Source organism: Helicoverpa armigera, chromosome 13, assembly GCF_030705265.1.
Source record: "Helicoverpa armigera isolate CAAS_96S chromosome 13, ASM3070526v1, whole genome shotgun sequence".
Taxonomy (NCBI): Eukaryota; Metazoa; Arthropoda; class Insecta; order Lepidoptera; family Noctuidae; genus Helicoverpa; species Helicoverpa armigera.
Window position 1 is genome coordinate 6,546,754 of NC_087132.1, and position 22,940 is coordinate 6,569,693.

At 37.3% G+C, this 22,940-nt stretch overlaps 1 protein-coding gene across 1 annotated transcript; it reads left to right on the forward strand.

Moving 5' to 3' along the window:
• Positions 1-249: 249 nt before the first annotated feature.
• LOC110370671 (protein dissatisfaction) lies at positions 250-22,333 on the forward strand. The gene is made up of 10 exons (XM_064037579.1): positions 250-616; positions 4,863-4,943; positions 6,102-6,263; positions 19,473-19,630; positions 19,830-20,006; positions 20,340-20,450; positions 21,243-21,482; positions 21,640-21,721; positions 21,822-21,927; positions 22,090-22,333. Exons 1-10 carry the CDS (start codon positions 607-609, stop codon positions 22,286-22,288), a joined length of 1,326 nt encoding a protein of 441 aa, XP_063893649.1. The 5' UTR covers positions 250-606; the 3' UTR covers positions 22,289-22,333.
• Positions 22,334-22,940: the final 607 nt, after the last annotated feature.

Here is a 22,940-nt window from a genome sequence, read left to right on the forward strand (position 1 = left end):
AGCGTCAATAATAAAATTAAAAATTAGAATTCATGTACCTTTTTGTGTAAGTTAAGTCATAGCACAAAAAAATCGTGTTACTTGTTAATGTAATGCATCCATTATGGTCGTATGTAATTCAGTCAGATACGTAGCGACCGCTGCCCTGACAATGTAGCCTGTGGACCGGGACACAAGATGGGATCAGGGCTGTCTCGCTCGCACGCGCGCACCCTGCATACTGTCGTCCCGCTCAGGGGGTGGGACTGGATGTAATCAGGGGATGACGTGACTCGCGATCTCCGCAGCGGCTTCAAAGATCACAATTATCAGAGCAGTCTGCCGAAAGCCGCGACCCGGTGGTGAAGTCACCCTTATAAGTCATTAAAAGTTTCGTACATATGTATTCAACTGACATCCATGCATTCATGTGAAAGAAAACTGTTTTAATTTAAGTGTTTTACGAGATTTTATTTTAAAAATATTAAAAAAAGTTTTTAGTGGAAAATAGCAAATATGTATTTCAATAAAAATTGTGGTGTTAATTTAAATTAAGTCTGAGAGACAACTGTCGAGCTGTCTGCCTTCTGGGAGCGACAACGGGCGCCAGCCGTGGCAGTCCGTAGAATGGGAACAGGTCAGCTGATTTGTTTTGCTTTTTTTTTGTTCATCTGTCATTGTTTGCCCTATCTATGAGTTTATATCCGTCTTGTTTGAGAGCATTCCCACGTTAGCTAGTCAAATAAATTAATAATCCTGAAAGTGGCGTTAATTTGCAAGAAGATTAGATTTCAATAAAAAACATTCATTAGGGTAGTTCTTTGTATTATTTTACGTAGACGTAATCCACACACATTCATTCATTTCAGGTCATTTCCCTGAACATAAAGTATGTAGCCTGAATAGATAGCAACTTATTTTTACTACACAGATTTTTTTCTGAAAGTCGATATTCGAAATAATTTTATTTCCTGGCGTTTTACTTAAACTTTTACAGACATTCGCATTACTCATTACAATAATTTCAGCACTAATGTATCTTTACAGATGATTTAGAAACTAAAGATTTAAACAAGACTTAACTATAGAATGCTGTAGTGCTTTGATTAGTTCAGAATACTTGTGGATACGCTCTAGATACCATGAAGAGATTAAAGGTTTGTAACAAAGCATCTCTCATACATTTGGCACCTTGACCTACTTAAAAAATAATAATAATGTTATAAAAGCTGCAAAGTCCGCAAGAAAACATCATTTATATAAATTTAAAAATTTCAGTGGCTCAACAAACCTATTTTACCTATTTACTGATAGCTGATGATTTATTTCGTGACCATATAAAGATTTCTACTTAGAGAGACTTAAGTGGGCCTAGGTAAGTGAGGTGCGATAAAACACTGGTATCCCATGGCATTCGGTTAGACTGGGAGCTCTCCCAAACTTGGGATGAGTCTAGCTAGGCTGATAGTAAAAAGATTTGTGCTAAACAGAAGATCACAGATGAATCTAGACATTCACATTTTTTTTTAAATTAAAACTGCCATACCTACTTTGTGAGCAGATTTGTAGTGATAATCAAAGACTGGAAACTCTGTTTATCACATTATTTAAGTCTTTCAGAGTGGGGTTTTTTCATCAATACCTAAAGTAAATAAACTACGATTTCTTTTTATAATGTTCTAAAAATACAATAATAGTATTCTTATCTTAGTACTATGTAACTTGTTATTTCCACGGGCAAAGTAACAAAAAATCTTATTTGTCTTACTGCATACATTTCATTAGTTGCAATTAAGATTATACTATTTGTACTTAATTATTTATTTATGTAAATTAATTATTTATTTTGATAACGATCAGAAAAAAAATAAGTATTGAAATAAAAATATATTACGCAAAACCAAACCGCTTTACAATCCATGGCACAACACCGTTTCAAACGTCTGTCAGTAATAAGCTTAACACTATACAATACACTATGTAGATACATCGTGTGTTCAGTCCATTGTTCGTACTTAGCACACAAATAAGATCTTAGGAGATCAGTGAATCGGGTGAAACAAACCTTACAAATGTAACTTAGGGACAAACCCGAAACTTGGACCGCGCGCCCCTACCCCGATTCATGTACAAAGGGTGCATGTAACTTAATCTAATCACTTAACGCCTAACTTATTACCGTTGTTTGAGTTTAATTAAGTATTTTAAGCAACACTTGTTTGATCAACACTTTGTTGTAAATGTAAGAGATTTTAGAAATTGAATTATTTTCACGAAACGTTTTTCAGTTGACATAATCAAGAACTCCCTAGATATTGCTGATATACCTAGCTAATGAACTGCTAAAACGTGGTTTCTCAAAGCATAGTTATTATAGAACGGGGCGATATTGGTTTGTCATATATTTTTTTTTTAATGGGGTAACATGATAACAACAACAACAATGGGGCAACCTCCTTAACGAAATAATATAGGTAGCTGATATTCCATTAATTGAATTAAGATGTTTTCATTAAATTAAATCAGTGTTTGTTAGGATTTGCCGACGGCAGCTTGCTGGAATAAATGCGGCAGAACATTGCTTTCAAAAATCAATTCATCGTCGTAAGATGATCTGAAAAAGATTTACCTACTTACTTAAAAGTGTAAGCCAATAATTATTAGCTAGACTTTCAGGTATAGCCACAAATTATGTTATGTTATGTAATTATGTTAATCATCCTATTTCTCAGTAACATCTTCTAAATAGGTAAACAGAAAACCATAATTCACAAATATAATCTATCTATATCCGCGTAAACATCACGAGGGCAACGATTAAGTAAGTATATTCATTTGATCGGCATTAGCAAGTGTGGCGTTTCACACGACTATCGTAATTTGTCGCGCGTTATTTAGAGTTCAGTGCGCGGAACCACACGCATCAGTAGCCACACACGAATAGATAGGTGAATGTGCAGCTTTTCATCTACTTGTGTGCTGTATGACGGCTAATCTGTGCATAAAGAGAATTTTCAGTTGAATCGCATTTTGTTTTTCTGACTAAATAGAGTTTAGAGTTCGTGCCACGCTTTAGTGATCAATGGTGGTTACGGTTCTTTGTTCTCTCACATTTGTAATCTTATGTTAAACAAAATTAATTAAGTATAATACTTGTATTTAATCTGAAAAAAATATGGCAGCATTTTGTTTTGAAATGGTCCTTTAAGGTTTATCAAACATGCCTAATACTTATTTTTGTGGAAAGTTCAGACTGTACCTAATGTAGCACGTAGTACCTAGGTAGCAGTAGACTTGTCATTGCAAAACTCCTCTTACAATAACTCTTGCTACATGAAACAAGAACTATGAAACAAATCATTATTTCTAATGGATTTGGTAGATTAAGGTGAATTAGAAGATCAACTATTTATTCAAACTTTTGCTGCATTTTTAAGTGACAAGTATTTCGTACATTCATATTCCTAGCTACTTACTGTATTTCTTCATAGCTTTACCAAACTAAATCCATCATTTACTTTCTTTGTAAAGCTTCGCAAAGTGTTCCAAAAAAGGGGGATAATTACGACACTTCACGGCTTTCTTTAGAGGCTCGAAAGACGAACAGTAAAGTCGTCTAAGTCCGTTTTAACGAAAAAATAAAAGATCCTTCCTTGAAAAGGATTCGCGGCATTAAAATGGAGGCTTCTGTTACACCGAATTTTATTTGAAGATGTCTTTACCACTTTTTTACGAAATTGATAGAAGAATGTAAAATTGACGGAATGTTTTTTTTATTTTATTTATGCGGCTTTCACTTTTAACATGCTAACGAGAATAATAATAAAGATTTGTGATATAATGTGCATAAGCATGGGGCGGATGATATAGCTATTTATGACCATTATTATTGTTGCTGCGAATCCAGGTTACCCTTACAATTAGTTACAATCTGGGCTGGACAAATTGATCTTTCTTCCTGCTCACTGACTGAATCCACAAGGGCTACTTTCAATTCAATTCAATGTATTTATTTGTGAGCATAGGTATACAGAAAGGTCTTAAAATTAAACATGTTATTATGTGTATTATGTGATTATGATTAGTTTTAAGGTATGATTATATTTTGATTAGTTTTTTTTAGAATGTTAGTTATAATTTGTCTACGCTATTGCATTAGGATAAGTTCCTGTAATAATAGTCGCAAGTTGATAATAATAAATTAATAAAAATAAACAATGCAATTAAAGAACCGGTTCAGTTTTCACAGCTACAATAAATACTTAGGTATATCGTCAAAAATAGTTTCTTGATCCGGTGTGACGGTAGGCTTTGTAAGCGATAAGGAAAAGGGGCGAAGGGGAAGGCTTCTGTAAACGGAACAAAAACACCAACGTTATTAGCGAGATTGGTGTAATCTGACTAATCTATTTTGGGAAAGGGGAGCTCTGAGGTGCGGAGAAGTATCAGTTAATAAATAAACAATTACTTCCACAGCAGTTCAGAGTAACTTAAAAGAAAAGATACATAACCTGTGCAAAAATAACGTGAATAAAATACTAAATAAACAGTTAGCAGGTAAATAAAACCAGTGACATTAGTAAATCGGCATTTCTAAAATGTTAACTAGTTAATGAGTAGAAAATGTGAGAAATGCCGATTTACTAATGTCACTGGTTTTATTTACCTGCTACCTGTTTATTTAGTAGTTAATTCACGTACTTAGGTACCTATCGCAGACCACCTATCAAACCTCTTAAAACTTTCAAGCATTCACATTTCCGTGTTCAGCATCCAACAATCTTAAAGACTCATTTGTACAGTCTTTGTGATTACTAAACTTTCATGGCAATTAATACAAAGTTAAGAACTGATATAATAAATAATGAATTTTCTTTTTGCAGGCGATCGACTCCTCGACATCCCCTGCAATGTGTGCGGGGACAGGAGTTCAGGCAAACATTATGGCATCTACAGTTGCGACGGTAAGTTGAAAGACGAATATCCTTTTTTTGACAATTTCTTCGCCACGTCATAACTCGTCTTGGTGTTCATGTGTTTAATCGGTAGCGTAAAATCATATTTGTTTAAATACTATACTCATTTTTATTAACAGATAGAGACGCTTTGGACTACTACACTAATACCCTCACTACTCGCTTTCACTACTCTCACAAACCTTCAACTTGCTACTCCATCCCGAAAATCACATTGCCTCTTAAAACTAAGACATAGCATTTTTTTTTGTGAAGATATAAGAAACAATAATTACGAACTTGATAAATCACAGGATTAGTATTTTAACCTTTTTGCCGTGCGATGTTCAACATTGCGTGGGAACTCCTTTTGGTAATTTAAATAAATGCTGGTGCATTATAAACGCCATTTGGTCTTTATTTTTAATTAATTTCCTTTTTTGTGTATAATGGCGATACACTCTTTTTATCGTGTAAATCAGCCAGCAATGTCATCTTTTTCAGGTGTAACCTTTTTACTTGTAGACTTTATTTTAAAAATGGAATGCCTACATGACACTTATGGTTCCCGCCATTTTCAGAAGTTTGTGATACTTTTTTTGCTTAAAAAAACTATTGTGTTTTTTACAACTTTATGAATAAGTATAATAGAATTCGACCTCGTAACGATCGTTTAACATAGTAAGTGGACATTTATTTTAATCGTCACTCGGGACGAACGTAATTTTGTAATTATGAAATTGAACAAAAAATAAACTCCGATTGGTGTACCTTACCTACTCAGCCATCTCAATTTTTTATTCATTTCTAATTATAATTATAATGCTGGAGAGTTGGTTGGAAATATGTATTCAGTGTTAGAGAGGCTTATTTTAATCTGAGCAAAATGTAGGAAAACAAAATGTTGCTGTAACTTTCCGGGATAACTTACCGATGTACCTTTTAACACTACCATTTTTACTAAAAAAACGAATTTCATTTAATTACTTAATTAAAACATACTTTTTAAAAATATTCAATTGAAACGTAGGTAATTTCCCCGTACGCGATCCATCTTTTCAAATGGCAACCGCTCGCATTCAAACCGTTATTACAACACAAGGTATCATTACCTCATATAATTAACCATATAGGTACCTAAGTAATGAATTAATAATATTTGTATAGGTTGTTCGGGATTCTTCAAGCGGTCTATCCACCGTAACCGCGTGTACACCTGCAAGGCCGGCGGGGAGATGAAGGGCCGCTGCCCGGTCGACAAGACGCATAGGAACCAGTGCCGCGCCTGCCGCCTTGCTAAATGCTTCCAGGCTAATATGAATAAAGATGGTAAGTTTATATGTTTCTTTGGAGAATTAGAAAAATGATTTTACTCTATTGGATCCTCCTATTATGCTAACAATTCTTTGATTCGCACTTAGGTACGCCGCCGGTCGCCACTAATCCACACGAACCACGGTCCAGTTTAATGAATATAATTTGGCATGGTGTCATCGCTTTTGCGATGATTCCATGTCACAATAGAAATTGCTAGAACATGTGGCCTCGTTTCATCATAAATAGATAATATAGAAGACCTAAAAGTCACAAACGCTTTGTCATCACGGTAGGAATATAAAAAGCTGAGGTCTATTTTTATTCGAAAAAGAAAGGTTGTAAATTAGGCTGAACACGTAGTCACTTCACGTCTTTTTATATGTAGGCAGATTTTGATCAAGTGTAAATTCCGATTTCTTGACGAGGAAATTCCGTTATAGGGAAATTCTATTTCCATTTTCGTCATTCAGGAAAAACATGGTATGAATGGTTTTAGTATGTGTGCTTACTTGCAACTTAAATTACATTATTTTGAGTATTGTGAATGAGGAAAGATATTTACAAAGTTATTTCCCTCGTATTTCCAACTCACTAAAACATAGTCCATGTAAACACGAACACACACGCAAATTGAAAACACACACGCAGTAACAACGGTTATCCTGACAATAGCCGGTCTTATTTGCTATCGCAGTATACATGTGCTATCATTTGGCACATAACGTCCATCAAGCTCGCAGCAGGTTGTTTTGTGTTCTGTCCATTCGCTCAAATATTGAGTGAAATATAGCGTTTGCCGGCGGCCAGTTCAATTTCCACCGTAGTTTCCGATCCGATCTGTCATTACGTCATCTCGATGTACCCAATATTGTGTTGGGTGTTGCGATGTCAGCCTTTGTCCTCTTTATTTATAGCTATTGTGAACATCGGACTCTGTTGTTATATTGTAAACCTACGATGTGTGCTATGACACAGGTGCAAATGATAAATCCTGAAACTATTGTAGATAGATAGAATTAATAATCGAAAACTGGTAGGTACACATATAATTTCCTTGAGCTTTGTGTCATTTCATAATGTGGCTACATTTCCAAACGAGTTCGGTTTAGTGCTAAAAGATCATTAATGATTTACATCCACCTTAGTAGAACTCTGTAGAGCCATACATATGAGTGCGTTTTCCGACGGCCGATGGCTGAGTTTCCATTTCAATTTCCAATCTCATACAAGTATATCTCACAAGGGTATAATATATGACTCGATCTAAATCTAAATTCTCTCTAAGTAAAATCTTGTGAATAATTGAATATTCATAGAGTCCCATGTCGCCCGCAAGTCGGGCTCCTCTCACCATGTGACGGAGCCTTTTAGTATGTGCTCTATACATATACATATATATACGTCTTATCTCGTGTAGGGTTGCCAGGGCACTGGTCTGTTTACTAGGAAATAACACAATGACACTGAAGGAATGGGTTTCTGGAAAGTAAGCTTTGTAGGAGGCTTGGGCCGAGGATAATATCGTGACAATGCAACAGTTTGGTCAGTTTGTTGAGTTGCATTTAAAACATAGCTCGAGGTTGTAATATAAGTCCGAATATCAAATTGCCTTTGTTCAGTAACTAGCTATAGCTGACATGACAAAAATCTTTCACTTATTACTATAAGCGATCATAAAAAGAAAAATTGCATCCACATACATGTACCATATTCAGCCATAAAAAATTAAACTCAGATCACCTAATAAGAAATATTGGCATGAACACCCAAATTGTCTACATAACACATTATTAGGTACATGGTAGTAGCAGCAATTTAGTAGCTACATAGAGCAGTAGCCCTATGGTAAGTAGCAGCGGCAGTGCGGTGATGGCGCAGGTGCTCCGTCGCTAATTTATTCACGAGCATCACTTTGTGCCGCCGCGGCCCGGATTACCTTTATATGTTTACTCGCTCGCGTAATTATACGCCCTCACGAAACTTACCCGCCGCGCGAGTTCCATTCCACCCGGAGCTGTAGCTAAATATATTCCTGATGCTGTATAACTTAGTAAATAGGTGTTAAATATAGTTCGTGATTTAAACTACACTGATGGTAGGTTTAACACTGAAAAAAAAACTATAGCAGCCTTCCTATACTTATTTTCAATATTCGCTTTTCCTCGCGGATCCGTCTACCTACCGAGGCATTTTTTCTTGCTATTTTAATTTTAATCGATACGTAGTTTAAGCGTTTTTAGCCGGATATATTGAGTTACCTACTATCGAATTTAAATATAGAATATATTTTTTACCAATCTATTAAATAATAGAGACCTAACCTAAATAGGAGCCTATAAAGTATTTATTGAAAATACATGGTTTTTTATTTCCACTTGTATATATGTAGTTGAAGAATTTTTATACTTAGGTAGGAGTTTTCACAAATGTAAATGTTCGACTTGAAACCGTAAGCAATCGCAGACAGAGGCATTATCAATTCATTCGTCGTGAGTTCGACTGCGTCGCTTCCCGGCCGCAACCGCAGAATAACGAATTAATTCCATTAATCAGTCAGGAGCAGGCTGCCTGCGTGGCTTTCAGTTCACAGCTCATACAATTTGTTCAACACTTACTTTGTTTTAATTATGTAGACAAAATAGTTCATCTGATCCGTGTTTCCTTTTAAAAACTGGCACTGAACACACACGCTCTCTTTGGTAGAGTTACAAGAGAAAATTCACATCTTTTTTATTAGACAATAAAGTATTTAAAATTGAATTATTACTATTTAGTTAGATGCACATGGTAGAGCATTCACTTGAATCTATCCTTACATAGGTTCAACTTAGTTCTAGAGAGCATTTATGATTTTACACGAAAGTACAATTTTGATTCATTAAAATGCGGCAAACTCCATCAAAATTTCGGTAGCACGTTGGAAGTAAATCATTAAGTTTGCCAAGTCCACCAGCCAGGGAGCCAATCAGCTAACTTCAATAACGTCGGCAAACAGACCGAATCGATGTTAGCCAATGCGTCAACACACCCGGCTACCTTTGTGTCCCTACCTACAAGTATGTATGTATAGTACGTACGCAAATCCGACGTGATATGGGTGCCCATTGTATTTCTGTTTAAGTATTGTTAAACAGTTGAAACATCATAAAGCAAAATATCACCTTTGCAATAGCCTTGTGAAAAACATATTTTTTGGACTCGTGTGAAATTAATACATAGTTAATTACCATTTATTTGTTCTACATATGCATATTCTTAATGAAGTAGATAAATCGTAATTTACTTAATTAACACAAAATCTACGCTAAGCAATAGACTGAATGAAAAAACCCTATAAGTAGGTTTCCATATTTTTAAACGAAAATATTTCGCTTGGTCTCATAAATAAAATTCTAGAAGCGGATTCTCTTTCAAGTGATCAAATAAACATAATCCCCAATTTAACTTTCTGAAATTAATTTAAAATCGATCAGGGGCGAGCAAGCCAGGCGTTCGCTTCTTCAAGTTACGAATACTTATTAATTTTGAAAAAGTTAAAGGGTTGTTATCTAAAAGCTTTTTTTGAATCGCCTTTTTCGAAGTTAATCAGATGGCATCAGTTGGAAAGTTTACGTTACTAGCTTTTGATAGCCAATTTATACCACTTTTGTTTTTCAAGATGTGAATGATATTATGTAGATACATTATGTTAGTAAAGCAAGTAGGTAGCGTTTATATACAGGCTGACTTTGGAGGAATAGAAGAATTAAAGATGAACAATATTTTGATTATGAAATTACAATTTTACCCCTGTATTCAATAAAAAATTCCTACTTATTTATGAAAAAAATGTAATCAATAATTTTATATCAATTACCATAAAAGCTTGTTATAAAACCTGAGTGTCGCGAAGACGCGTCGCCTTCGGCGTCGGCTGCTACAAGGGGCAAACTTTTCAATTACCGCCATGTCGTGTTACCCCGCAGCGGGTTAAATTAATTCTCTCCACTTCACAAAAAGATTCACCTTACCCCAAACCACCCCTGTGAACCGACATCGGCCATCCTAACGTTTTTCGATTTTTCCCTGGATATATTTCAGAACCCGACCCGTAACATGCTGACGTTTCGCAATATTTATTTTTAATTTAACGGTTTGCGCGCTAGATTTTGATTCTACAACGAGCTTACCTTTTTGAAGTCCTTTTGTGTTAAAAAGAGAATTCAAATGGCTCGTAACGAATTGAAACGTACCTTTCTTCTTGTATTTTCTACGAATGTTAAACAAGGGGCAGTTTGTAAAACATTAAGAATATTATGGATTCAATTAATTTTACAAAATCGTAGCCGTTCTGAGATATTTAATTAGTCTTATGAAAATACAATTTTCTGAATATTGGGAACCATTCAAATGTGTTTGCTTACACTGTTAACTCCTTCACCATTGATCAGGTAATAGTCAAACTTTATTGCGCACTTAATATTCCACTCCAAATGAATATTTATTATTGGATAAAACCGTATGTTGCGTGTGGGGGCATCGAGAGCGTATCAAATGGAGTAGATCGGTGCTTTTTGAGCAGTGTGAAGGATCAGTAACACGTGTTCACGCTCGCTCAGTGCATCGAGAAGCGTGACCACACCCGAGGGGGACCTGAACAAAGGGACGCCAATAGTACTATAATAGCTACTTCACTTGTGTTTGCGGATATTTATTACCTTTAATTGCATTATAAGTTTGTTTTTGTAGTCTTTAAAATCGGTCTTCAAGATTTTACCAATTTTGGTTTGTGACAAAATTAAGTAATTGTAAGAATAACTTGGAGGTCACTTATGTGGTTAAATGTGTTTAAAAAACCTCTTTATGTTTTGATAGTTACACAACTTAAAGCAACATAAAATCAATAAATAATTATGAATTTTGTACACATTAACGTTTAAAGTAATATCCATGAATTATACAAACACATTTGCATATGTTCTTCCAGGTATCCGGGATAGCTATTGATACGCAACTGAACAAAGGTCGGGTAGCAGAGCTCAGTAGGCTGCGATCCGATTATGTGATTTATTCACTGCTTCCGTGTTTGTCTGGTCTCCTCCCGACCACTAAAATATTGCCTATATTTTGACAGATCAAGTGATTCAACCCTCGCCCCCGGGGTGAATCTCGCCCATCTAATTTCATTTTAATGTTGTGCGTGAACAAATTATTGCACTGTCATAGTGAATAAAACTAAAATGTTTAATGGGATAATCTGTTGCATCTGGTTTAGGGGTTATTTTTTGTTCACGTTTACGTGATTCTTAATTAATTTTCGCGTTGTACTGTGGGTGGGTTAATTGCATTAAACACGAATGGATTAGTCGAGGTTTATTGATGATTGTTTTTGTAGTTAAATTAAGTTTGGTTTATCCCAAATGAATAGACATTATTGTGATTGTAATTTACTCAACTATCACATATTTATCTGTAGCTGTATAAATTCTAGGTGAAAATTGTATCTGAATATTAACGTTACCTAAAAACGATCGCGTTTTCAAGTGAACTTTCATAAAGTGGTATAAAATGGAAAAACTTTTAGTTCATCTGTAAACTTTATGCTGTACAAAACAAAGTTATTTATAGTGGTGAAATAAAGCGATGCGCTGCACTCCCAACTTGTTCAGTTCTGAAACAGGCTCGACGTTCAAAAACCGCAGCGGTAACTTTGCGTCAACTTTATGAACAAATACTATTTCATTGTTCTCTGCGCCTTTTATTCAAACTTAGATGGTATATATTTACGAGATACATATAACAGTCAATGCTTATAATATAGATACAAGTAACCAGTTATTTATTATCAGCTTCTATTTTGTTGTTGTTTTTTATTAAAAGTTAGTACCTACTTACAATGCAAAACCTCATGTTGGTCCAGTTTTATTTATTTGATTAGTTTTAAAACAAGAATAGAAAGTAGAAATTATTTTTTTATGCTCCTATTCTCGTTCGTTCCCGGTAATCCTATTTCTCGTTCAAAAACATATTGACAGGAGTCACGAAAGAAATAAAAGCAAAACTAGGTGCGTTAGTAGGAGCAAAACCCGTTGTCATCTCGACATTGTTGGACATCTATTATATGAGATGTTTGTCCGGGACCCGGGCGCACCCCACAGGGTGGAAGGTGAATAAAAACCTGGATATTTCTCATATTTATGTCGCTGCACTCGAAAATATTCCCTGAGGTCGGTACTCGAAGCTAGCTGGCTTTAACCTGATAAGCTCCCTGAGGCGCTTGTGGTAAGGAACAATTTCGCGCGCAGGTGTGTCGGAGCGTGGGACAGCGCCCACCTGGCGCGCCCCCTCTGCCTCTTCGCTGCCCTCCGCCCTCTCTGGCTCGTTAATGATGATGTGCTCAGCCAGCAGACTATTTCACTTCTGAATACATCTTTCTCACTTTTGATACTCTGTCCCTGTCGGGCCGCTCGCCGCGCTCGCCCCATCCTCTTCGTTCGCCGTTCGCCTGGTCGCATCCACCTAGTCAATTCGGCAAACGCGTATCTACTTTGTGTCGGAAATGTAATGGAACAAATGCGGCTGGAATTAACGTCGGAACGAATGTCGGGACACGGGGTCGTTCTCTCGTAGGATATTTTCCACGCGATGATTTTGATGCGCAGCTATGAAGCGATAATAATGTTTGTGGAACATAAATGCTTAAATAACTAAGAAGATATTACCTACATAATTTAAGGCTAAGTATTCATTTTGACGTCGTGATAATCCGCTTAGCAATAGTTTCTAAACATCAAAGACTTTTAGCTGTATCTACCAGACAGATTTAAAATGGTTCAGTACTTACTTGCTTAGCTAGTTTTTCTCAATTGATTATATAATATTCATTAGAAGAAGGTTTAAATTATTATAAAACAAAAAGATTCTAAAAATAAAGTATCTTATCTTATAAAACGAGAATAAATTGGTCATGCCCCATTTTCCTCAATAAATCTATTTTGGAAAGCCCATGATGCAAAAAACAGGTTGTTTAACATCTTGATCCTCGTTGGTATTATCTGCAGAGCGGGGCTTGCCTCTTGGCGGCAAGTCGGCAGCTTCTGCCCAGTCATGCTGTTTGAATGAATCACTCGGCAAACCCTGCTCGAAACGCGAACACTTGGTATCAACATCTTATTAGATATTGTGGTGAGGATTTAATTTCATAATTGCAACAATGTGTCATGGGAGAATAACTACCTATTGGCCGGATCTTGAGTTGATGATAGGTATAACTTCCAAAATATTGGTAAACCTGTTGTTGTCATCAGAACACTATAAATCCCAAACAGAATTTAGCTAATAGGTCATACCCTCTAAAGTTTTACATTAGGTAGAACCTCAGTTGGTCCGAGGTTACACGTAGTCAATGACTTAGTTAACACACTTGTTAGTTATGTAAGTGCGTCTTGGTTATGCCTGTTTAGTCAATAAACCTTTTGACCGCTCACCAATTCGGCTTCGTGAAGCTTTCATGAGGCAGGCGGGCGGCTGGGATTATTGGGTCATTAATCACGCCCCACACCACGCCGCCTCCTCAGGGTACGTGTCTGCTCGACCAGAGAAGTGCTCACACCTATCGATAGATGGTCTCTACTATTTGTTAAAGGTTTTGGCTGTTGTTCCTTTTATTAAGTTTCAAAGCTAGCCAATTAGGTACTGTTGTGTTTTCAGTGAATAGAATAGGTTATCAGAGAGGCTTTCCGATTTTCAATGATTTAATGAATATCTCGGTACCTACACGGTACCGAGGTGACGTGATATCAAATTGAAATAAAAAAAAACTACTACAATAGCTGTCGATAAGAGGAATGAGATATATTTATCGAGTAACAGAAACTGGGCGATCTTCTTTACGCGGAACTACTTGGGTGATGCAGTACATCACTATGATATCGACCGCAGAACTCCATTTACACGGGCAGTAACGTCGTACAGTAAGTAGGTACATTATAGGTAACCTACCCTCTACCCCTCGCCTCCCAACTATATTGGTATGGGTTGGCGCTCGCAACAAATGCTTTTACCTTACGGCTGCACGGATAAACTGCACTGGTACCTAATATATGTACTTTAGCTACATATAGGTATTCATCGTGTTTTGAAATGAAAATTAGTTACTAGTGAAAAACTGCAATAAGCTACATAAGTGAACACGCCTAATATTCCTTGACGGACTATTAGTCCACATTGAAAAATCAACAATTCGATCACTATTAGTATATTCAGCCATTAAACAAAATGCAAAATTTAAATGTAGTGAAAGTAATTGACGGCCAACAGCTACTGCCCGCGGGTAATAAATAACAAATACTTTTTGTATGAACTACCTTTTTGAAAAACATGTTTTGTTTGCTTTCAATTCGGTGAACGAGGGGCTTGTCGCTGATACATGTTTGAAGTTAAATCTCCCTTTTAAACGCTGCCAATGTGATTCACTGTACGCCTTTTATGCGAGATTATTCGTGGAAGACTTAACTTCTTTTTGAGCTTTATATCTTTAACTTAAACGATATTTACATGTTAGATATAGAAATCATTTATGTACAATTATACATACATATATTTACTTAATAAATTTTCTTCTCAACATTATCTTTAGGTCTTATTCAATAATACAAGAAGTTTTGTGAAGTTTTGTAATTAGTGAGTTTTGTAGTTGTATTATTGATAAAATATTGATCTATCTTAGGGGCAGTGAACCTACTGCAAAGGTTAATAAATAATGCCATACAAAAAGTCACAAAATAAAAATGTTACAAAATTCCGACATTAGAAAGTTGTAGAAAATTGACTACGGCTGCTACGGATATGGCTACGACTGGCTACGACGGCTACGCACGAATGCTACGACATTAAAGGCGTAGTCTTTTTTATCTATTCGAAAAAATAATTAGTTAACCTATTCTATCCTAAAGTCATCAGATAATGAAAAACTTGTTACACATTTGGCCTTTATTTAATTAAAATCTCGCTTATCCGCGTCACACTGGAAACTGAGCCCCTTGGCTTAACCGACCCTAAATATCTGCGATTACTAATTTTAAGTCTTATCGCAAAGTCATAAAGTTTATTTTGTGTTGTTGGGGGATAGTGGGGGATGGCGATGACGTCGAGAAAAAAAGCACGTGTTGTATTTGGGATTACATGCGCCCCATAAACAAAAGGTTAACATTGCATCAGTTGCTCTGACACTGCAATACACGCGATGTGTTTTATGGATGTGGATACCATATTTATGGCAACTTGGAAATATTTTCTTCCCTTTTATGTAGCTTTTCACGTGATGACGGTGGAGACCTATCAAAGAATTAAAACTGTATCTTCTTATCTCGACTTCTATATACACTTAATCATAGAGTCCATTCAGCATTCAATGTTCGTCTAACTTAATATAATGAGATGATCCTCATATGTGATTTGAGAAGGTAGAAAACCTTGAGTCCTTATATGAAGCCCTATCGAAATTAAACTATAATAATCATATTTTAAAACACAGTGTAGCATATTTGGTAATCAATTTTTAATATAGCTATAGCCGCTTACATTAGATTTACCCTACATTCTTAAAGTAATGCGCTAATGCTGTAATAAGCCATTCTTTAGAGGCATCGTTTAATATTTAAAGTCCCCACTTACGCCGAGGCTGTCGACTGTCGGAATAGTGCGACCGTCAGCATTTGTATCGTCAGCTAAGCCGCATAGACAGTGTCACTACAAAGTTAGAAGCCGAAGGTCCATGGTTTAGACCGACATTACTTGATGCAATAGCAATGTCGATTTAAATTATTAACCTAAAAAAGTTTGACCTTTTTCTGGTTGTCAACACCAAATAGTTCGGTCGAAGTAGGAACAAATTGAAAGCGACCTATAACCGATGAGTCGTGAAATTACATACCATATTTACTGTACCTACCTTGGTACATTAAACTGCATCTTGTACCACAATGTAATTTGTGGCTGGCTAAGTTTTCCCCACAGCAAGCCTGAAAATCGATTAAAAATATTAATTCAAAAAAACACAGGTAAACTAATCATGATGACTTATCAATATTATTCAAGTGTAGTGGTCCTACTGTTTCTCATTTCCTACAGTGCTAGGCAGCGGTCGCGGGAACGCAGCGTATGCGCCGACATGTGCGGGCACAATAGCCGCATTCTCATGGACTCAGCCTCGTTAAGCTGATTGCGTGACGTCATCCCTACACAGGCTCCGTGCACATTGGATGCAATTAAACAATTCGCTTACATTTTTAACTGCGTGAAGGAAATTCTCTGTAACTTTCACTGGTAGGGTAGGTTTGGTTATAGGTAATTATCAGAAGTTTCATACTTTCATTAATTATTACTAATTATGGATTCTGAAAAGCGGTAATTTTATATGAAAAACGATACGTTACTGGTTTAACTGGAAACCTTAATTTATTATTCTGAGAAGAATCTTTTTCAAACGGCGAGATTCTGATCATACTTATTTTAAACAGCTGAACTATGTTAATGGACAGGATTTATCACAAAATTCTATCGAACAAGCCTTATTTATTATTTTTTGTGGGTTGGCCTAGTATTTTCTTAGCACGATTAGTAAAATAGTTTAGTCAAACGTCGTTAGAGCAGTATGAGTGCGGCCCACGGCAGGACATTATACGGAGGCAGGCGAGGCGCGGACGATCCCGGCTTAGCGAGGGATCGCCAGCGAATAAGCGGTTCATGGCTCTATAATCCCACGTGTAAAACAACTGCAAAGTTACATGTAGTCAAATACTTTTGTTCATCATCCGTTTTATTGATTTGCCCGATGTATGCTATAACATTGATTTACCTTACTAACCAAGTAATTTGATTTGAAATCTGATCTTCCTATGGTATGGTTCCTTAGGTACTTACTTAGCAACATACTATGTTGCTAATATAAAATATATCATTTTGTGATGACTGCTTCCGATATACATAGGTAGCGTTAGTTAGGGTGAGTACCTACCTATTGGAGGTACCTATATAGGGTGAGTTAAGGGAACCGAAGATATTTCAATGTTAATAGCCTCCTTCATAGTGAACAATATGGCTTCACAAAAGGTCGTTCGACAACAGATGCTGGTGTAGCTCTTTTAAAACACATTTTTAATGCGTGGGAAAACTCTCAGAATGCCATTGGAGTATTCTGTGATCTCTCCAAAGCATTCGATTGTGTGCACCACGATACGCTTCTACGTAAATTACGTTATTACGGAGTCCAAAATGAAGCTCTTAGCGTAATAGAATCCTATTTAAAGAACAGAGTGCAATGCGTAGATGTCAATGGCGTCAAATCATCAGGTTTATCAGTCCAATTAGGTGTGCCACAGGGCTCAATATTAGGTCCGTTCTTATTCCTGGTATATATTAATGATCTACCATACCATCTGAAGAATATCTGTGACGTTGTACTGTTTGCAGATGACACTTCACTTATTTTTAAAGTCGACAGAAATAGGGATCAATTTGACGACGTAAACAGTGCACTTTCGTTGGTTACACACTGGTTTAGTACTAATAACTTGGTCTTAAATGCGAAGAAAACAAAATGCCTTAAATTTACTCTACCGAACGTGAAAAACCTAGGCCCGAATATTATATTAAGTAACGAGGTTCTAGAAACTGTCAAATCCACAGTATTTCTTGGTATATCAGTCGATAGCAGACTTCAGTGGGGCTCGCATATAGCTAGCCTCGCGGGAAGGCTTAGCTCAGCTGCGTACGCCGTCAGAAAAGTAAGACAATTCACTGACGTAGACACAGCTCGAGTAGTCTATTTTAGCTACTTTCACAGCGTTATGTCCTACGGTATTCTTCTGTGGGGCAAAGCTGCTGATATTCAAAACATATTTGTATTACAAAACGAGCTGTTCGTGCGATATACCGGTTAGGTAGTAGACATTCGCTAAGAGAGCTTTTAAAGAAATAGGCATTCTTACTGTGGCATCACAATTTATCTTTGCCAATATACTCTACATTAGGCAAAATATTCATTTGTACACCAAAAAAAGCGATGTTCACAGTATTAACACTAGAAACAAGCATAAACTGTGTGTACCCACTCACAGACTTCATAAGGTTCATGGATCATTTTTGGGGCTCGGTATCCGCTTTTACAATAAACTACCTCTAACTTTACTACAATTACCGTTTAATGCATTTAAATTACAAGTAAAGTCAATTCTTTCAAAGAAGGCTTATTATAGCATTAATGATTATTTAAATGATAGGAATAGTTGGTCGCTAAGTTGAACGCAAGGCAGCTCATTCTTGTTATCACTATAACTAAATTATTAACTTATTATAATTTTTTTTACATTGTTTGACATTACTTCTGACATTAATTTGATTTTTAATTTTGCTTAGCATTGTTTCTTTATGGCTTGCTAGTACTGCAGTACTTCTTACATATTCTACTTTTCTTGAATAGCTGCAAGCACGTCATGCTCCCTTAGACGGTATGGCCAGCGGTAGCGTTGGGGGTCGGGTTGTCCCCTTCCCTCAAAAATGTGCGAAGGGGGCGATGGCTGATCCTCGCGTTATACTCGTGAACGGGTGCTGCTGGCGGTACCAGGTCGTGTTGGTGGCTATTGACACTATTCATAATAGTATGATTTTCTATTAGCTTTTTGGAGAAAATAATAATACTGTAGTCCTGGCAGGTACACCTTGTTTGTGTTGCTACAACATAATCATCTGCGCATGTGGGTGGGCACGCCGATTTTATGCTTATATTAAAAATACATTTCTATTTTATTATCAGGAGGCTTTAGATACACTTAACAGACTATAAGTAATGCTTGAGTACCTACTTAGTCTTTATGGGTGTAAATCTGTGTGCTAGCCTACTTGTGTTAAGTTTGTATTTTTTTTTCTTTCCTAATTTTATATAATGGTTATCATGTGATAATGATATTTTTATTTGACTTGTTTTGTATACATTCTGGTTCTTCAAACCTTACAGACAGACATGTGTTGCTGGGGAGTTTGTTGCGCCACTTCTTCTTCCCAGCAAAAACACATAGGAAGTGGTGAAGGGCGGGCGTTTTGGGGACTGTCTTTTGTTTTTGACGTTCGAAAAGTGCTGATTTATCAGCCTAATTTGAATAAACGATTTTGAGTTTGAGTTTGAGTTTGAGTTCGATTGTTCACAGCCTTGTCCATTAAATGGCCATTTTTCTCTTTGCTCAGCGGTTCAGCACGAGCGGGGTCCCCGCAAGCCAAAGCTACAAGCGGGCGCGATGGGTGCACTTGGGCCACCGCCGCTCGGTCACGCACACAAGCCTCACGCCCTCAAACTGTCGCCACCTTCTCCGTACGCACCGCTACCGCAACCTTTCAACTTTCAGGTAACCTTAACTTCTGTATTAGGTACGCCTTTATATATATAGTGAAAAGGTGATGTATCTAGGTGGTGTATCTAGTTACTTTTCAATTGGCTAGGTACATACCAACATTTGTGTCAACATCTTGGTCCCTGTCTTTCTGAAGCTATGAAGTTTAAATATAGGTATTTAGATAGTTTTTTTTGTTTTCCGCGTGAAACAGTTCAATATCAGCGGTATGAGCGAGCCAGCCCCGCTAAGCACGGCTTCGTCAGCGGGTTCAAGCGGCGCGGGTGGCGGGGCGGGAGCACCCAGCCCGCTGCCGCTCGTGCCCGAACCGTTCCTAGCACCACCGCCTCCCGGCTTACTGCATATACTTATGTCTTCTGATAAATGCCAGGTAAGATGCATCCGGGGCTTTATCTTAACCCCATGAATTCTGAAATAAGATCCGTTATTTCATGCTTTAACTAACTTTCCAAAATACATAAGTAGGTACTTATAATAGGACATTTCTACAAACTAGGTACTGACCGTATAACTTTGTTAGATACTAGCCGTTTTACCGCGTCCCGTGGGAACTACTGCCCGTACCGGGATAAAATATATGGCACTCAGACTTCGGTTCCAAAGATTACCCCCTACATTCGAATTGTACCTCTTTATAATATTAGCAAAGATAACAGTGATTATCAAATTCCTACCTGCCCTTATCTTACTTTACGTTACCTAGGAGCTGATGTGGAGCGCCAAACAACTGCAGTTACAAGGCGACCCTACTCTCCTACGGCCGCCACCAAGTGCTTTCGGAGCACCCCTTGCACCAACATGGGAACTCCTACAGGTAAGATACCTAACTTCTTATTCTTATTAAGTAACGAACAGGGTAGCAAAAGCTCAAACAAAATTAGGAAATCAAAAAACTGCGGGATGAAGTGTCTAGCCTACCTAGCGTGTGCCCTTTCCTAGACGCAGCTTTTCAGAAACAAACAATCGTTTCTGTTTTACACTATTCAGTGACTGCTATGTACTTCTTCGTGACCAATAGGTAGGTACTTTCCTATCTACCGTATTTTTGGGTGTCTATTGCAAAAAGACTTGGAATTCGTCTTGAAGGGGGTGTAAACATTGACATTTGATAGGTGGCTTTTTGACTAAAGGGGCGGGCGCGTGCCGCGATTGGGCGGCCGCGGGGTGACTTATCGCCTTCAGTTGACTTACCCCGCCCATCGCCCTGTACGCGCTACGCCACTGGAGTCATTGTCACTTAAGTGCCCGTGACTTGTTATACTGCGCATGTTTGCTCAAACACCATTGGCAGTGTCCGTCTCTTTTTATATCTGTCCTATATGTTTCTGTTTTATATACATAGATAGTTAGCTATAACACCCCATTAGAAAAACTTTGAAATCCTACCTAACTGAACGGATTTTCTTCCAATAGCTATTCCGATAACATCAGTTTTGATGTCATCGAATAAAAAAAAGTCCGCTAAAAGGACAAGCACACAGTCCGAATTCACATCCGAATTCCGATTATCGAGTAAAATGGTTGTTTTCCTAATTAGGTGGTCAATAAAAATGCTGTCATGTTCACATGCTTCCTAGCTAAATACTTATCCTATCTTCGACTTTAGGAGACAAGTGCCCGCCTCCTGTTCATGGCGGTTCGTTGGGTTCGGTGCTTAGCGCCGTTCCAGGCACTCGCGGCATCAGACCAGCTGGTACTGCTGCGAGCTGCCTGGAAGGACCTGTTCCTACTGCACCTGGCACAATGGTCTGCTCCCTGGGACCTGGCGCCCTTGCTGGCAGCACCAGCTGCAAGAGCAAGGCTGCCTCCTGATCCGTTGGCTGATTTGGAGCTGAATACTTTGCAGGTTCGTTTTGTAGAAACTCAGTCTCTAAATTGGAAACTCTACCTACTTTCCAGCTGTGATGTGGGTAAACATTATGTTATTTTTATTGCTATTGTGGGATATTTTTATTTATCTAGCTTTGTATGTACCTTACATTTTAAATTGAATTTTGTTTCAGGAAATTCTATGTCGATTTCGGCAAATCGCACCCGACGGCAGCGAGTGTGGGTGTATGAAAGCCATTGTTCTGTTTTCTCCTGGTTAGTTTTTCACCTACTTACTTACTTTAATGAATGTATTATATGCCTACCTATTAACAATTAACATCTAATGTAACTGACTACTTTTGCGTTTTTGCAGATACATCAGGACTGAGTGAGACTCAACCAGTGGAGATGCTACAAGACCAAGCTCAGTGCATACTCGCTGACTACGTGCGGACCAGATACACTAGGCAACCTACAAGGTAGGTGAAATATCGGTGCTCGTTGATTCCGAATTCTACCACTTTTGGGAAAACCTAATATATATATAATCGTTTTACCATACCTTATCTATTATATGACTCCCCTTTTGACGAAAGTAGACTTGTTAACAAGTATCTATCTAATAAACTGTCTCTGTGCAGATTCGGTCGCCTCCTCCTCTTACTACCATCTCTCCGAGCGGTACGCGCTCGCTCCGTCGAGTTACTACTATTCCGAGACACCGTGGGCGACGTATCCGTGGCAACACTACTCCACGACATGTACCGCATGCAGCCAGCGCCCACGCCCGCCTTCCATCCACCCGCGCCACCCACCAGTGAACACTGCTCCTCGCCATAAACTACTAATTTGTATAAATATTCAGAATGGCAACACTGCCGTAACCAGAAAGTAGAAATTATTCGGAATGAAATAAAATAATTCTGTAGTAGAACCTTTTGTCGGCAGTCGCGGTAAGAATAGCATTAAGAAATGGCTTAGTAACATTTAGTGTTTCTAAAACCGCTGAAATCACAAACTGTGTGATGTTAGGTTAAACGCTAATGTTGCCATGTCCCATAATTCTATGCATTTCTACTGACTCCGTAGAATACAGTGATAGTAATAAGTAGAAACCTCCCGATAAAGCATCTTTTCTAAATCTATTTGTTAATACATCCCAATATTGTAAGTAGCTAGTATATAAATTATTTATAAACATCTTAAGTAGTAGGATAAAATGTACCTTTGTGAAACTCATCTATATAGTCAACCTAGTCATGTTGTATAAATTTTGTAAATGTTATTCTATTGTAAATTAGGTATATTCAGTTGAAATGTATTGAAATTATATGCGCCATGATTATAGTCATGATTTCAAAACTGTTTTTGAGGCATTATTGTAAAGAAAAATACTATAGCATGTATATAAATATGTTTGATTTGATCAAGGAGTTAACATTCACATGTGGTTTTATTTTCAACTCCCAAACTTCCCAAAAATGAAACATAA